This window comes from Pristis pectinata, chromosome 1 (genome assembly GCF_009764475.1).
Source record: "Pristis pectinata isolate sPriPec2 chromosome 1, sPriPec2.1.pri, whole genome shotgun sequence".
Taxonomy (NCBI): domain Eukaryota; kingdom Metazoa; phylum Chordata; class Chondrichthyes; order Rhinopristiformes; family Pristidae; genus Pristis; species Pristis pectinata.
This window is the reverse complement of record NC_067405.1, coordinates 99,979,714-99,998,673: the sequence shown is the minus strand read 5'-3', so window position 1 is coordinate 99,998,673 and position 18,960 is coordinate 99,979,714. Positions and strand designations below refer to the sequence as shown.

Sequence of the window (18,960 nt, the reverse complement as noted above, 5' to 3'; positions counted from 1 at the left end):
ATCCTGATATACTAATTCGCTGGAGTTTTTATTATTTGCTATTGATAGACCAATAGTGGGATACAATACCACTCAATGAGCTACTGGTTTTAAAGGGAACATGGCAGAAAATTGAATGCTATTGCCCTCTGCTGGTGGCAGGATTTATCTTTTATTAAGGTGAACATTTCTTCAAATCTTTACCCAGCCGATTTTTATTTGTAGCATATTACTGTGCATGTTCTGCACTCACCATAAACATATTTTTAAAAAATCATATCGGAATTATTTTGCTGCACATCTAATGGAAGAAATGTTCTTTCTTGGAAGAAGATTACTTTTATGTTAATTTAATTTTTTTGATCCATTGTGTATTGTGAGTTTTTACATCCATGTTCTCTCTGGGCATTTTTAGTCAGTGTGCCTGTTGCTCTGGACTTCAGCAGACCATTTCTCAGATGTATTCGAACTAATCAGATTTCTTGTTTACATTAGGCATTAGCCAAGATAACTTGAGGCACGTTTTCCCCCACATACAAGGAAGGATGATTTAAGTAGTCACAAAAAAGCAACACCATGTTTGCCTAAAACCTAATGACAATATTTCTGCACAAATACTTTCTGTCTGCACTTCTTTTTGCAGTATTGCAGGATCTATGCATTACTGAATGTTTGCAACAAAAGATTTTATTTGTATAGAACCATTAATTGAGTAATATGCCACTTCACTAGAGTGTCATGAAATAAAATTAAACATATAGCCATTTAAGGGGATATTGGTTGGAGACAGGTATTAGGAGGCTTCTGAGAGAGCATTTGCATCATTGGATGGAGGTAACAAAGGCATGGGTGAAGGTTTCACCACAGATAAACTCAAGCGGGCACAGTACAGTGACGTCAAAGAAGGTGAAATTGAATACAAAAACAAGGAGGCTCAGTTACACGGAAGAAATGAATTTATTGAAACATAAGATCCTGAAGAGTCTTTTGGGCACTGGTAACTGATTGTACGAGTTGGCTAGATATAGGTACAAGGTGGCCTCACCCACCTGGTGGTTGTTTCAGTTACTATCAGTGACTTACAGCGTACAAGACTGCAAAACTGTGCAACTCACACCTCCCCATGGTGTGCCCCAGGCAAAGGGTTTGGATGGCGAAGAGGACCTTGCTAGAAGTCACTGGGTCAATGCATTAACATTAAAGAATGCAAACAAGTGCCCCCTTCGGGTTAGTGCTCATGCCTGGTACAGGTTCCTGGGTAAACAAACCCCTTGCCGTGGTCTCTACAGAGGCTTCCGGTGTTAAATGCAATCACTGCAGAGAGACGTCTTTATGCCCAGCCTGGCTGGTCTCAACCTCAGGTACCCAAACCACTGAGGATGACATGGTTTTAATTGAATGCTTTTTAACTCCTAAGGTCCTTTTATTACCTACCTGTTCAATGAGTGTTAGGGACGAAGGTGAGAATAAGAGCAATATAATCAACTTAGTAGAGCAAGGACCTTTATTAACCCTAATTTTGACATTTTAATTTTTTTTTAAAAAGAGAGCCAGACAGTTTTAAACCTTTCAAGGAAGATTTTAATCTTTAAGGTGGTTCTAATGGTCTTAGAGGTTTTAAATTTTGTATTAAAGTATTTTTATTTATTTTTTTAAAACATTGACACATCAAATGATGTACACCGGCTCCAGATCTTTGGTGAGTGACTCTCTGAGGGTGGATGTGGAGAGGATGTTTCCTCACGTAGGAGAGTCTGGAACTGGGGTCATCCATTTAAGATGGATGCAGCAATATTTTTTTCCTGACAGCCATGAGTCTTTGGAACTCTTTTGCAAAGGACAGTGGAAACAGGCAATGAACTTTTTAAAGGCAGAGGTAGATCTATTCTTGATTAGTAAGGGGGCTAAAGATGCTCTTCGTGATGCCATGGTGATGTGGCTAGAAGCTCATTTCAATGTCAGACAGCTGCTAAGAGAATGAATGGAGTCAATTGCTGGAGAGGAGCGAGCGGAAGATTAAAATACAGCCAGAGGTCAAGCAGCATCAGTGGAGGCAAAGGGATATTCCACATTTTGAGTCGAGACCCTGCACCAGGACTGGGCGTGCCGAGGAGAAATAGCTAGCATAAAGAGGTGAGAGGGAGGGATGTGGCAAGTGCTGATGGAACCAGGTGGGGGAGGGAGCAGGGTGGAGTTGGGAGACAGTGGCCCGTGGGTGATAGATAGAGGCAGAAAAAAAGGGGGTTGATGGAGCCAGGTTGGAGGAGGGGAGGGTGGAGGTACAGACAGAGACAGAGTTGGAAGTTGATGTGGAAACAAGAGGCTGCAGATGATGGAATCTGATAAGGGGAAGGATGAGAGGCAGATGGAAACAGGTGGGGGAGGGGAATAAAACTGGGTAATGGGGAGACCAGAAGGAGAGAGAAAAGAGCTCGGAGTGTGGGTTACCTGAAGCTGGATGACAGTTGCTTTGGGCTTTTCAATGCCCATGTCTCTGAAATTTCAGCTCATCCAGTACCTGATATCAGAGAAGCAGTCTGGCAACAAAGATGTATGCACCAAGCTGCAAATTCTCTGGTATTAAGGAAGAGCATTTACAGACCTGTATCATCTATGGCTGTTATTTTATTCTTTAAACTATAGGGTAAACCCAAGTAGATCTGAGAAGCTGATACTACATTTCAAAGAATGAAGAGGTAAACTTTTTTTGATGGTCACTTAGACTTCTCAAAGTGCTGAGGGTGACTTTAATCCTTCTTGCCGGACCTATAACTAATGGATGGACAACTAAAATGTCACATGTTATTTAACAGCACAGGAATTCCAGAGCACTTAAGTCTTCAATTTTAACTGGTAACGAAGACAAACAGATGACCACAAGCAGCTTTCTCAACAGGTGAAACGACATATGAATTAGGAGCAGGAGCAGGCTATTCTGCCTCTCAGCCTATTCCGCTATTTAATAAGATCATGACTGACCTGACTATAAGTTGAATTCTGCATTCCCATCCACCTGCAATGACCACTCACCCCTTTAGAGTACAGGTTCAGCCTCCCCAAAGACAGATTCACTCCCAAGTCCTTTTATACTGTATATTAGCAAATCACAGAAACTATTGGCTCCAGAACCATAAAACATAATAAGAGGATTTAAATTAAGTCACAGAGCAAATTGTTGTGGTTTCAGTTCTCAAACAGCAGATGAGTTGCTGCTTCACACTGTTACCCACAATCAATTTCAGCAATCTTAGATTACAGCTGTGCGGCACCCAGTGCAAATAGAACACATTTGGAATGTACCTGCTTAAAATGAATGCATTCTGTCCACATTCAATTGCGTTATCTTAATGCTTTACTTATCAAATACTCCTTTGCACCAATGCAAAATATCTAGTAAACCTTGTCTGACTGAAAAAGAAGCCTCACCAAAGAGGTTTGCTTTCTCATGCCTATTTTGTGACTCCTACCAAAGAATCATGACAAGAGCTAGCTGTAATCAAATGACAGATCAGAGAATGTTTCAGGCATTTGTCACAATGTGGTTCTGTGTGCCTACTTGTCTGCAAACTACGAGAGGTGCTGCAGTTTCACCTCAACAGATGGTTGATTAGTTAAGGGGGCAGAGCGACATATCAGCCTCATCACCTGGCGGCCTTCTCTGACCATGTTAATTTCTTCTTGTGATTTCGGGGTCTACTGTCACCTCTTTCTATGCTAAGCCCAGGAAATCTGTGACGGACACAGGTCCCCGCCATCACTAGGAAGGCACATTGGCACAACTAGAGCTGCTGCCTCACCGTTCCAGCAGCCCGGGTTCAGTCCCGACCTCCGGTGAGGTCTGTGTGGAGTCTGTATGCTCCCCCGTGACTGCGAGTGTTTCCTTCAATTGCTCTGGTTTCCTGCCACATTCTAAAAATGTGCGGTTTGCTAGGTTAATTGGCCACGGTAAATTGCCCCTGTTGTATAGATGAAGGATAGAGTCTGGGGAAAGTTTATGGAAATGTAGGGGAGATTAAAATGGGCTAAGTGTAGGACTGGTGCAAATGGGTGTTTGATAGTTGGTGCAGACTCAGAGGGCCAAAGGACCTGTTTCTGTACTATATCTGTCCGTGACTCTATGACCACTTACATGCAGTATGCAAAGAATAAGCAGCTATTGGCAGCCCAATGAGATGAAGGGTAGGCAATTACAGGTCTGGTGGAAAATTTACCCCACCAAATTACAGGCGAGATCGCCAAAGAGAATACAATCTCCATATTTATTTGAATACACAGAATTTCATGGAAATTGACAGGCAAGATGCAGGGAAGATATTTCCCCCTCCTGAGGGGTCTAGGACCAGTGGTCGCAGTTTCAAGATAAGGAAAAGACCATTTAGGACTGAGATAAGGAGAAATGTCTTCACCCAGATGCTGGTGAACCTTTGGAATTTTCTACCTTGGGGGACTGTAATAGGTCCAGTTGCTGTATTAATTGAAAACAGATTGATGAGATTTCTGGAAATTTAGGGTATAAAGGGATATGGTGATTGTGCTGGAAAATGACGCTGGGGTAGAAAATCAGCTACAATCTTAATGAATGCCAAAGTAGGGTCAAAGGGCTTGATGGCTGTCTCTTGTGCCTATTCCTAATGCACATACATAGAGTACAGCACATGGAGAGATTATTCAGACCAACTGGCCTATGCTGGTGATTATGTCCCACACAAGCATCCTCTCACTCTCTATTATCATGATTTACTTCAGAAATGATAACAAATATTCCCAGTTTGTATCAGAATTGCTCAAGCCTAATGCAAGTCCATCATTTTGTTATGTTTACTCTGTACTTCTCTCTCCAAAGGTACTGCCTGGGCTGCCAACATTTTGTGTCTGTTTCATCATGGATTTCCTACATCTGTAGTACCTGATATCTCACAGTTCCAGTATTTTTCCCCCCTTCATCTGCTCCTTTTTCTTTCATCTCCATCTATTTACACCTCCTCAGCTTTCAACATCGCAACTTCTGCCATTCAGTCTCTACGGGTCTCCATAGACGTTCTGTGTTTTCTTTCTCCCCCACCCCTTCCCCTAATCTGCAACTTGAAAGATGTTCCATTTCTAATTTTTCTCAGTTCTGTTGAAACTATAACTTTATCTCTCTCTCCCCATGGATGTCACATTATCTGTCGAGTAATTTGAACATTTTCTGTTTTTTAAGAAAACTATTTCTCCTTCTTTGTTTGCCTAGCTTCCACTAAAATGTATCTGTGCTGGTAGCCTCAACAGCAGTAAGCTCCATAATCTAACTAGTCTCTGGGGAAAGAAGTTTTTCCTGAATTCACTGAGAGATTTAGTAATGACTATCTTGTGTCTCTGGTTCCAGTATTAGTCTCTCTCAAGAGTGAAAGCACTTCTCCAAGTCTATGCTATAAAACCCTTCAAAGTTCTAAAGAGCTCTACTTGGACACCTCTCAGAAAAGAGCTTCAGCCTGATACGCAAAATGTCTGGTGTAGTCCCTATAATTTTTTTTGCACTCTCTCTAACGCATCATTATCCTCTTCATAATAAGGGAACCAGAACTATAAATTACTCTAAATGTGATCTAAGGTCCAATACAAATTCAACGTAACTTCTCCGCTTTTCAACTCTCTCCTGGTAGAAATTAACCCAAGTACTTCATTTACCATTTAATGGACCTATTAGCCATCCCTTTACTCCTCAATTTCAAACTCTTTTTTTCTTCCAAGGAGTAAGCCCCCTCTGTTACTTCTTCCTATCAAACGTATCACCACATGCTTGCCTACACTAAATTTAATTTGCCCCTTACAAACCTATTCTACAAATTTATTATCAACGTGTATTTTGTCAGAGTCTTTCTCAATATTAAAGATAATCTCTCTTGCTCCTCCCATACATCACCATAACTTTCATGCCAAATTCTGAAATTGATCTTCCGATTCCCATGTTTAAATTATTTGAGAAATAAATTATTTTGATCCAGAGAGGATTACAATACTGCCCTATTTACTTCAGGCATGTAGACATCCAGCAAAATGTTACAGAAGTATGTGAAGATCCCAGAATGTGTTCCCATTGATTGATAACTTAAGTTAGATAAGGAGTACAAATGATCATGTTACATCGGGAAAGGACAATGTTATAAGTGAAAAGAGACTCTCCAAAAGGATTGAAAGCCTATGGAAGACATTGTTGATTTGTTTGATGAACATTACTACATGTTGACCTGTTTCTGACTGGAACATTGTTTACTCCCTATCTTTTCTGTGTTGTAATCTAACTAATGTATACGAACCACTTTTATTGCCCAAGGAAGCTAGAGGTTTATTTCAGATTTATTTCACCCTATTTGAATTTGACGTTTTGATCTGGATTTGTCTATTTCCTATGCTGCTGGTGGATGATGGGAAGTGAATGTTATGAATGATAATCCTTAAGGCATCATTGACTGTATGGACCAGGCTCAATAAATCACTTGGGTCTTTCCCTGCCATTGTATTTGTATGTGAATTTGGTTAAACCAAGCACATCCCACTTCATCTCTTCTGTGGGGCCAGACTTGTATTGACATTACAAGTTTGGCATCAGTACAGAGTGTTTTCTTGAGTTAAATATGCCCAGCATAAATTCAGAAGTGCACTGTAACTGGATTCCATGATTGGAGGTAATATTATGCTACTTTTCTCCAATGAGATTCCAGACATGCTGTTTTTGCACCACAGTATCATTTCAGTTGTAGAATCAATAAATAATGAGACCTAGGACCCATGTTTTAAGTCAACTTCTGAATGTTCTACAAACAGTATCCATAAATACAGAAATATCAGTACCACTTATTTTTGTTTCATGCTTTTGACAGGTGACTTTCTCCTCTCAAATATATTCCAAGGAATGCCAACCATTAAAATTTGTCATGACCACATTCTAACATTAGCTTTGTTCTATCAGTCATATCAGATTACTTGTAGCTATTTAAGAACGAGTGCTTTGTAGCTATGTAGTTGACAGTGGTCCATCTGACATCTGGTTTTGTGTGGTGTATGTTACACTGAGTGAGACTACATAACAATAAGCCTCTTTTCATGCAGGAATAAATTTTCATTATCTGCAGTTTGATCAGTATAATTTGAGAAACATTAATAACTTTTTCTCATTCTGAATTCCAACATGTGAAATTATTCTTTTCTTTGGCAAACATTTCAGTGTCAAATGCTATTTGCCTTTAAAGTTCACAGGACTGGAAAGGATTGGTTCTAACTGACAGAAACAAAAAAATCTTTTATCCACACATAATCTCTGAGTGAATAATGGAGGCTTAAAAGTTCACCAAAGCACATTAATTAGAGTAGAATTTAATAAATCTGTGATGAGATCATTATTTATTCCTTAATCCATGTTACAACCTTGATAGTAACCCTTGACAGAACAGAGTTGTGAAGCTTAATACCAATGGTAAACTGTAATTTTGTAAATCAAAAAGGTAAAAAGACAGCCAAGCATGAACAGTATTCTACATAAGCCACAGGAACATGTCTTGACTCTAATTTAGAAAAAGTTTAACAATGCCCCATACATTCAAAGAAGGAAATATTGTGAGGGGTGACAAAAGGTTGGTCAGAAGATGTTTAAGGTGTTTCTAAAAGCATGGAAAAAATGTGAAGTTTAGGGGAAACTCAGAATGGAAGATAAAATGGCTGCAGGCACAACCAACAACGATAGTGGAGTGAAAAGGGAATGACACAAAAGGCTAGAGCTGGAGGAACACAAATTTAAAGGCTATGCCCAGGTTTTACTATTTATTCTGCAACAGACAATAGAGCCTACAGGTAGATTTATACCTTTAAGAACTGAATTTGTTATGTGGTTCGATTTCTGCTTTTAAAGTACAGTTGACTGTCATCAATATAGAACGTTCTGTTGGTATTTTCAATTCTGTTGTTTACTTTAGTAAGCATCTGTACTAAATAGCATATCGATATTACACCAGTGACATGCATATAATATTGTTGTTTAGGATAGTAGCAGTGAAGTGATCAAGGCTGAATTTGATGGAGAACTGGATTCTCCTGAATTTGCAGTAACAATGGCAGGCATTGGAAGTGGCAAATACATTGAGAGTGCAAGAGACATGAACAGTTTCAGCCATTTGCATTGTGTATAGAATGAGGAAACATTCTAGAGGGAAGGATACAAAACTGAACAACGTGGTCAAATATGAAAGGGAAAAGGATATTGTTGCTTGTGGCAAGGTTGGAGACATGACTCACCAACATTTGTTTATTCGTGCCACAAAATGCAGATGAGGTCTCTCACAAGAACATAAGAGGGATTTTAATTTAGCATCTGCAATTTGAGGATTACAAATTTGGCACACGTAGCCTAGGACCAAAGGAAATGGTTGGCTAAAGGCATCATCAAAAGACGTAATTTCCAAACTTCTTTAGGTCAGGTACTAGGAATATCATTGGTACACAGACGGGCTGAGAAAAAAAGATTTAACAAGATGACTTAACATGCAGGAGTTAACATTTGAGGGAGCATGAAGAATGACTACCAGTGTGAAAATGTTGTTTAAGAGTGCAAGGAAGTTTCACTCAGGGGTGTTTCCTGGAGTGTGGGAATGGGGCATGCAAGAAAGGCTGTTAACAATGATATCCCCTTTGTTTGCAGTATTGTGTCATGCGTTTACAGTCAATGGTTTTGGCAGGAAATTCTTGGGTTACAAAGGCCTGAAAGGCAGGATAGACTGATATGGTCATGACGGAAAGGGACTAGGAAGTGGCACCACTTAGACTTGGGTGCTGCAAACACACTGACCTTGAGCACAATGGGTGATTACTTCAGTAAAAATGGTGGTGAGGATATCTTTGAGAACTGTATGAACCACGTGGTATGATTCTTGATGCATGTGGTTAGTTGAATGCTGACTGCCTTCAAAGGATGTTCCCTCCTTGCTATCTGCCTTAGTGAACAGGTGCTATGTGTTGATGAGTTTAGGATATTGCCACTCAAAGTAGCAGGGTAGTAATAAGTTGTGATTTAATCAAGAACAAATTCTCTACGTAAAACAGCAGTGATGGCAGGCAGTGGATTTTGCAGACATGTCTCCACACATAGAATGGATAGAGATGTTCCTGAAGGCAAATAACGTCAGGGAGAGGACTCAAGAAAAAAGGAACAATCTACATGAAAACAGGAAGGCAATATTGTGGCCCAAGGCAAATGAGAAATTGGTAAGTCAGTTAACACCTTGATTCTTTCATGAGATCTCTTATGAGGATGTTCTAATAGTCCTAAAGAAACATCTTAGGCAAGTGCCATCAGATATTTTCTAGAATTGCAAGTACATACAATGGACACAGATGGAAACTATGTGGTCCAGCTAAAGACACTACCAAAAAGAAACAATTTTCTGAATTTTATAAAACCAGATGACGTGGGATCATTTGGCACGCAGGCTATCAAATGAGAAAGTTCAAGCAAAAATGTTTCATACATTGGACCTAAAATTCAAGGAGCATAGAGAGTAACCAGCATGCAGCTTGTACTTTAAATGTATAACAATTTCACTCAAGGCATATATCTGTGTTGCAGGCAAGAAACAAGCCCAGAGTAATGACAGCATGGGCTGCTTCACAGCTGAATCACATGGACACTACGAGTAGGTTCAGCCAGAGAATAGTAGGTTAGAGGGGTGCTGAAAACGGTAGGAGAGTCACCTGGATGTAAAAGGCAAGAGGTCTTGCCATGAATGTTATGGGAGCAGGCCGGGCTCGGGAAATGCATTCAAGATGAGCTGGTGCTATAACTGTCACAGATTAGTATGCACTGCAGAGTGATGCAAGTCCTCAAAGAAAGTAATGCTGGCAAAGATTTGTTCAACGTGGACACAAGGGGTCAAAGGTGATGTCCAGTTCCATTGGAGAACCATTTGCATATTGGCATGGGATGGTGGAAATGGCAATGTTGAATAGACTTCACTGCATGTCAAAAAGAGAAATTAATGATGGTATATTCAAGGCCACCTTATTTATTGTGGAGATTATGACAATGTAAATAGTGAACATACGCATTAGAAGCAGGAGCAAGTTATGGCCCCTTGAGTCTGCTCGACCATTTAATAAAATCATGGCTGATCTGATTATAAGCACAAGTTCACACTCCCATCTACCCAAAGTATCCTTTTACCCTTTCACTTATCAAGTACCTGCCAATGCCTTAAAAATGTTTGAACACTCTACGTCCATTGCCATTTGAGGAAGAGAATTCCAAAGAGTTGCGACTATCCAAGAGAAAAAAAATGTGCATTCTCTGTCTTAAATTGGCAACCCCTTTTATTAAAAGGTAACCCCTTCTTCTAGATTATCCTCTCCACATTCCTGAAGATCCTGTATCTTTCAATGAAGTCTCTTCTCACTCTTCTAAACTCCATCAAATACATACCTAGCCTGTACAGCTTTTCCTCATAAGACTCTCTGCCCATTTCAGGAATCAGTCTCGTAAACATTCTTTGAACTGCTTCCAGTGTATTAACATCCTTCCTTTGATAATGAGGCCAACACTCAATACAGTACTTCAGATGTGGTTGCACCAATTCCCTAGATAGCTAAGCACGATCTTCCTACTTTTGTATTCAATTCCTCAAACAAAAAATGACAACATACTATTGACTTTCCTAATTATTTGCAGTAACTGCATACTGGCCTTCTGCCAATCATGTACTCAGATCCCTCTGTACCCCAGAACTCTGCAAACCCTTGTCATTTAGATAATATGCTTTTTTGTTTTTCCTGCCAAATTGTACAATTTAACATTTTCCCACTTTATACTTCATTTGCCAGATCTCTGTCCATTCACTGCACTACCCACCCATCAACACTGAATATCGGTCTGTAGAAGGCCAGGATATATAATGGAAGCATCTCAGATACTTTCCACTGAGGAAGAGTAAAATGTTGTTGGGAGCCTGTGCGGGAGACATCCTCCGTTACTAGGCAGACAGATGGGTACAGTTATCTATGATGGTTATGGGCTAGGGGAGGGCATCATTGGTCATTTGTACTGATTGACAAGTTGCTCTGATTGAGGAACTGTGTGTTTGAGAGGATTGTAGCATTGGGCAGTGAAGAGATCTAGAAGCCACCCATTTTTTAGGGCACAATGGCCCTGACAAAGCAAACTACTGGTCCAGTAGGCTTGAGTGGCACCAATAAATCTCCAGTTTGCAGGCACTAGAAGGCTAACGTGACAAGTTACAACTGTGACAGAATGGCCATGGTGCGTGAGAGATGAATGACTTCTCGTGTAAATGAAGGATAGTCAAGAAAAAAAACACAAAACTTGGGATGCGACCATGAACTAGATAAATGGTTCCCTCCGCGAGGACAGAGGTGGTGATGCACCAGTGTCAATACAGAGTTTGATGATGACCCAGTTGAGAAAGAAGGAAGGAGAAGACAAGGCAAAAGTATGAGCTGAGCAGATCAGTGGTAGACTGTCCCAGGAGAAGGCAAGCCAGAAGCTAGGGAACCGTCTGCAACAGCAACATCAAAAGAGATCCGAAAAGACTGAGAGACGTAGAGCCAAGGATTATATAGAACGTCGAACAGTACAGCACAGTATGGGCCCTTGGACCACGATGTTGTGCCGTCCTATATAAACCTACTCTATGATCAATCTAACCCTTCCCTCCTACACAGCCCATAACCTTCCATTTTTCTTATATTCCATGTGCTTATCTAAGAGTCTTTTAAATGTCCCTATGTATCAGCCTCTACCACCACTCCTGGCAGTGCGTTCCAGGCACCCACCAGTCTCTGTGGAAAAAAAACTTACCTCTGACATCTCCCCTAAACTTTCCTCCCTTTACCTTATCTGATATCCTCTGGTATTATGGTGAAATTAAGGGTGGTAGAGTAGCATATCAGTTAGCACTGTTGACTCAGAGCTCCAGACACCTGGGTCTGATCCTGACCTTGGTTGCCATCCGTGTGGAGTTGGTACGTTGTCTCTGTAACTGCATGGGATTCCCTCGAGTGCTCCGTGTCCTCCCAAAGCCATACTGGTGGGTTAAGTGACTAATGTAAATTACCTCTCGGTGTCATTAAGTGGCAACAGAATCAAAGGGGAGTTGATAAGAATGTGAGAAAAAATAAATTACAGAGCTGGGGAAATGAATCTGATGAGATTGCCTTATTGGGAGCCAACAGAGCCCAATAAGCAAGATGACCTCTTCCTTGTCATAAGAATAGGCAATTTGAAATTCCATGGCTGTGAATCGAGAGGAAATATTTCCAGACATGGGATAATAGTGCAAGTTGGCAATATCAATGATTGAAACAGAGAATATTAAGACTACTTTTAAAATGATATGGGTTTGCAATGTTGATGGCCTGGATATCTGCCAGCAAGAGCTGTACATGTTGCAGTGTGGCAAGTAAAGCAAATGATCTCCCACTGTGAAGGATTGGCCATGATGGCTGAAATTTATACTATTATTTATACAATGATTTGGTACTTTTAGTGAAATGGAAATGCTCACAGGTCTCAACTGCAACAGCCCATAATCTGTTTGGCCAGTACAAGACAACCGATTCATCAAGGATGTGTTAATAAGGTGAAAGGCATGGAGTGCTGCAGCAAGAATACTTCATGTCAGTCAAATAACACATTGCGGCGGATGTGACGACACGAGTCTCAGGAGACGTTTTATGTCTACAGGGCTTCCATTGTTCCCGGTGTTACTGAATGTGTGTGAAATTACTTTTCCCCATGGAATTCAGTTATAATACAATTCCAAATTCATCCTGCATATATTCAACTCTTAAAATACCCACACAATACCAATGCTAAATGTATAATATCAATACATCCTGGCTTCAAGGAAGAGAATGAAGCATATGGGATGAGAGGTCAGAGGAAATTAAAAAGGTGGCAGTCCATGGAGGCATTTAGTAATGCTTGTTCTGAGGAAATGAACACAGCAGTGCATCATCTAGGCACTGTTAAATGATTGGGCATAAGTAGTAATAATAAGTAATTTTTCATGCTTGTATTCAATTGCTGAAACTTGCACTGGGTATATTAGACAGAGTGACAATTTCTGAGAACCTGTGTGATAGGGTGAAAACAAACTGCAGATCCTGTAAATCTGAAATACATACAGAAAATGCATTCAGTAAATCAGGAAGCATTTGTTGAAAGAGAAACATTTAATGTTTCAGGTCGAAGATCTTTTGTCAGAACCTGTAGTGGAGTTCAGCAGCCTTCTCAGAGACTGAACAACTCTTTTGGAGAGAGTACTTCTCATCTCTATGGCACAAGGGAATGGTTTAAAATGTGCCCCAATAAATGCCTGCTTCAGCAACATATTTAGTCAATTTGTAGTAGTTGGAAATCCTCTTTGTTGTCAAATCAATACGAAAGGCAAGGCTTTCAAAATAAATTCAAAAGGTCTGAGAACAAAAGCACTCTGTAATGACCAGAACTAGGTGGAAAGCAAAAAAAACTGCAGATGCTGGAAATCTGAAACAAAAACCGAAAATGTTCAAAATACCCAGCAGGTCAGGAGGCATATATGGAGAGGAAAAAACAGAATTAACATTTCAGGCTGATGGCCCTTTACCATGTTGTATATAGCAATACATTGCAGCTATTGTGCACTGCACTACCAATGCTCCACTCCCCCTCTACTCCTTTCCCACCAGTCCACCCAGATTCTCTCTCTCCACTTGTTCACCTTTTTTATCCCCTTCCCCAGTTACATAGACTCATTACCCTTCCCTGCCTGGTTCCAACTGCCCATTCCCATTCATCCCTCCCCCATCTGCCTACTATCTCCCTCACCTGGATCCACCTATCGCCCTCCAGCTCTTGCTCCACCCTTTCTATACTGGCTACATCCCCTCTATCTTTCAGTCCAGATGAAGGGTCACAACCCGAAACATTGACTGTCCATTTCCCTCCATAGATACTGCCGGTAAGGACCAGGGGAACTATATCTCTGTTCTGACTGGAGTGAGGAGGGGTGTGAGTAGACATGTGGGAAACAAAGGAGATGCATCTGAGGACTCCATCAACTATGGCAGAGCAGAAGCTACTTTTCCTGAAGAAGTACATTTCAGAAGTCCAAGAGTGGAAAGTCTCATCTTGAGAACAGGTGCAACAGGGATAGAGAAACTAAGTGAAGGGGATGTCGGTCTTCACAGGAGACAGGGTGGGAGGAGGTGTAGTTGAGGTAGCCTTGAGAGTCCCGAGGTTCATAGTAGATATCAGTAGATAGTTTGTCTCCTGAGTTGGAGACATAGATCCAGAAAAGGAAGAGAAGCATCATATTTTATATAGCTTCTTTCAAAATCTCAGGAAATCCCATGAGAATTTAAAAGACAAGTAAACAGTGGAGATAAAAGCAGGCAGTTAATCTGTGCACAAGATCCTACAGATGACAAAAAAATCTGCAGGAAAATCTCTTTTAGTGGCATTGAACTTCCCAGATAAGGCCGTGAAAGTGTTTCACTACTGCATGCAGGAAACAGCAATCCTGTTTTTTTACAGCTCACCTCAGGAAAGGCACATTTATTATGGAGGTGGCAGAGTACAGATTCTCTCACACTTCATCAGGCAGATGAAAATAAATAATATCCACTGTTTTATTTGGGACTACTGTCAGGCTGGAACTTGCTAATGTCATGACCATAAGTGGGAAACCTATACTGATCAACACTGACGAGCAGCTAGTTAAGAAGGCAAATCCCCGGAAATCCCAATGACCTTAGGTGGTTCTGCACCTGAGAAGGAGAGGTCGAATCATTGATGGAGCAAATGCCATCAGTAGGTGAATGAGCACAACTACCCTGATTTACTCACAGCTGCCATATGGATACACTGGATAGCCAGTAGTCATGCAATACGGAAACAGGTCCTTCCGCCTCCGAGTCTGCATTGCATCAAATAACCATTTAAGTTAATTTCATTTTATTTTCCACACATTCCCATCAACTCCCCCAGATTCTACCACTACTCTCAACTCACAGTGGTCACAATCTACCAACCTGCAGATCTTTGAGATGTGGGAGGAAACCCACGTGGTCACAGGGAGATCGTCCAAACTCCATGTAGGTAGTACTGGAAGTCAGGATTGAACCTGGGTTGCGGGAGTGGTACCACTGTGCTGCAAACCTTAGCTGTTCAACCACCCAAAGTCATCGAAACTTCTGGAGATTTGTGATTATGCTGATTCACAGCAAGCTTTCCTCTTAGCCACATCCAAGTGAGGTTGAAAGGAAACTTGGCTTAATACAAACTTCAAAATAGGCATAATCTCAATCCAATTTCTACTGGATTGGTTAATTACACCCAAAACAAAAATGGAGTTACCACAATAAAAATAATAAAATGGATTCTGAAGGAAAATAATTCAGGAGAGATTTTGAACAACCCATTGACTGGGTTATTCTCCCACAGTGTCACTGACAGGAGTAACAGCTGGAGCAATTAATGAACTGGACCAACAGGCATGGCAGGTTGTTTTCAATGAAATGTATACCTTTGTGGTACATCTAAAAACAGAAGATAGATTTTGCAAACCCAATTCAAAACTTGATCCCTTCTATTTTTAACCTGGAGATTATGCTGTTGAATATCATTCAAATGGAATTCCTTTGCCGACTCACAAGTAGTACTAACTTACAAGGCAGAGAACAAATTGGGCATTCATCTGATCTGGCTGAGTATAATTTCAATCTTAATGTATTTTCTGGTGTGCAATACAATCCCGAAGTAACTTTAACCAATATAACCAGTATATCCCACAGGTGCATAAATGGATAATATAGATAAGTAATATGTTAGACTAAAGGAAGAAGCTTATTGCACAGTTAACCAGTTGCACAACATACTTTAATCATCTGTATGCTAAATTCTTCTTCTCAATGAACTGTATGTATCTGATCAAAAGTTCAATCATCTTCCACTCAATACATTTTCCCAAATCCAACTCCAAGCTGCTAATATCACTAAGTGTGGCAATTCTCCACAAAAGGGCTATTTGCATTTTACAGACATGTCACATCTTACAGAACCTGACAATGTCAAAAAATCATACAGACAAATCATTCGAGAATTGTAATACAAATATTTAATTGGATTTTATATCAACATGTTTAATAGAGCATCAACTGTGACTAGTTGGTTCTTACCAGCTTCTGTGTACTTTAGCCCCACTTTTTCTTCCTCATCTTTTGGTTTGGGAGGCGGCCAAATGGCATGAAGTCGTCCAGGAGTTCGGTCTTCTGATTCTGATGGAGATAGATCCTGTGATTAAAGTAAAAAAAGAGACATTAAAGAAAACATATGCAAGAAAGAACACATGCCCAGCATAGATCTTACTTTGGTTAATACAATAAAATGCAATAAAGAATTTTTTGCTGTATTTCTGTGGATTGGATGTAGGCTGTATTTATTGAATATCTATTTCCCACATTCGTCCCTTCCAATTTTGTTACATGTGAAGGGCTATTAATGTAGGATACGCACAGAGACAGAATTAAAATCTGTTTGTCCTATAACTTTTGATTACTTGCACAGAATTACTTGCACAGAACATGTCAGACCAGGTCAATTATAAAGAGAGTTTAGTAAGCGCCTATCACTACAATTTCAGTTATATCTGCATTACGCTTTGGATTTCATGTGTGATACAGACTTCAGTTCTAGGGTCATAAAACCATACAGTACAGAAAACAGGCCCTTTTCGGTCCAACTCGTTCATGTCAACCAAGTAGCCTAATTGAGCTAGTCCAATTTGCCCTCATTTGGCCAATATCCCTCCAAACCTTTCCTATCCATGTACCTGTCCAAATGTCTTTAAAATGCCGTATTTGTACCCGTCTCTACCACTTCCTCTGGCAGCTCGTTCCATATACACACCACCCTCGATGTGAAAAGGATGCCCCTCAGGTCCCTTTTAAATTTTCCCCCTCTCACTTTAAACCTACGTCCTCTAGTTTTGGACTCCCCTTCCCTGACGAAAAGACTGTGGCTATTCATCTTATCTATGCCCCTCAAGATTTTATATACCTCCATAAGGTCACCTTCAGCTTCCTATGCTCCAGGGAAAAAAGTCCTAGCCTATCCAGCCTCTTCTTATAACTCAAACCCTCCAGTCCCAGTGACAAATCACGTAGATGCCACGGCCAAGAAAGCCCACTAGCACCTCTACTTCCTCAGGAGGCTAAAGAAATTCGGTTTGTCCCCTTTGACTCTCACCAACTTTTACCAATGCACCATAGAAAACATCCTATCTGGATGTATCACGGCTTGGTACAGCAACTGCTCTGCCCAGGACCGCAAGAAACTGCAGAGAGTTGTGGACACAGCCCAGCACATCATAGACACCAGCCTCCCCTCCTTGGATTCTGTCTTTACCTCTCGTTGTCTTAGTGAAGCAGCCAGCATAATCAAAGACCCCACCCACCCAGAACATTCTCTCTTCTCTCCTATTCTGTCGGGTAGAAGATACAGGTGCCTGAGGGCACGTACCACCAGACTTAAAGACAGTTTCCACCCCACTGTGATAAGACTATTGAACAGTTCCTTTATACGATGAGATGGACTAGGACCTCACAATCTACCTTGTTGTGACCTTGCACCTGATTGCACTGCACTCTCTCTGTAGCTGTGACACTTTACTCTGTACTGTTATTGTTTTTACCTGTACTACATCAATGGACTCTGTACTAACTCAATGTAACGGCACTGTGTAATGATTTGACCTGTATGATCGGTATGCACGACAAGTTTTTCACTGTACCTCAGTACAAGTGACAATAATAAACCAAAAAAAAACAATACATGCTCGTAAATCTTTTTTGTAAGCTTTCCAGTTTAATGACATTCTTCCTAATAGCAGGGCAACCAGAACTCCAAATGTGGCCTTACCAATGTCTTGTACAGTCGTAACATGATGTCCCAACTCTTGTACTCAATACCCTGACTGATGAAGGCAAACGCCTTCTTCACCACCCTGTCAACCTGCACCCCAAGATCTCTCTGTTCTACAACACTCATCAGGGCCCTACCATTTACTGCGCAAGTCCTGCCCTGGTTTGTCTTACCAAAATGCAACACCTCACATTTATCCAAACTGAACTCCATCTCCCATTCCTCAGCCCACTGGCTCAGTTGATCAAGATCCTGTTGTAATGTTAGATAACCTTCTTCACTGTCCACTATATACCCAATTTTAGTGTCATCTGTAAACTTACTCATCCTACCACCTATATTCTCATCCAAATCATTAATATAAATGACAAACAACAGTGGACCCAGCACTAATCGATGCAGCACACCACTGGTCAATCCAATTTTGTATCCAATTAACTAGGATGCCCTGGATCCCATGTGATTTAACTTTCTGGTTGGAAGGTTACTGATCACCTGTAAATCCCATTAATGGGAATAGTTTTCCCTGTTAACACTTGATGCATCAATGTGCCAGAACCACTAGCCCACATCTATCACAGGTCAGCTCATCTCAAACCTCACCTCTTGAAGTCTGACAATACTGAGCTGGAAAATATCAGCCATAATTGGCATAACTGACACAAATAAGGTTACCTAATCCTGATTGGAAAGGTCAGTGCAAGTGATTTGCTTATTTTTCCATATTTTTCTTTCTTTGTTTTTGATTAATTTCTTGCAGCTTGTTATTAAGTAAATTTTTCTTTAGTAATTTTCATTTACCTGTTTTTTAAATATAACACTTTTTAAACTGGGTCTGACTATCAGAGAAATTTAAAAGCAGAAAGGCTTTTGATGGCATGAGCTATCAATAGGTGATCAGGACAGTCCAGAAGGGCAGTCTTAGGATATGCCACCTGAGGCTAGCTACTGTATGCATCCTGCTCTGCGTATAATACAGCCACAGAATCCAGCCCTTCAGGTCTACTGATCCCACAGAACTGCAAGAGGCACATGATATC

General features: G+C 40.7%; 1 protein-coding gene across 1 annotated transcript in view; it reads right to left on the bottom strand.

Moving 5' to 3' along the window:
* The window catches only part of fmn1 (formin 1), a 304,321-nt gene that overhangs the window by 237,727 nt on the left and 47,634 nt on the right, over nucleotides 1-18,960 (bottom strand). Inside the window, exon 5 of the mRNA XM_052015214.1 lies at nucleotides 16,177-16,291. Coding sequence (XP_051871174.1) covers nucleotides 16,177-16,291 — 115 coding nt within the window. The remainder of the gene's footprint in view (nucleotides 1-16,176; nucleotides 16,292-18,960) is intronic.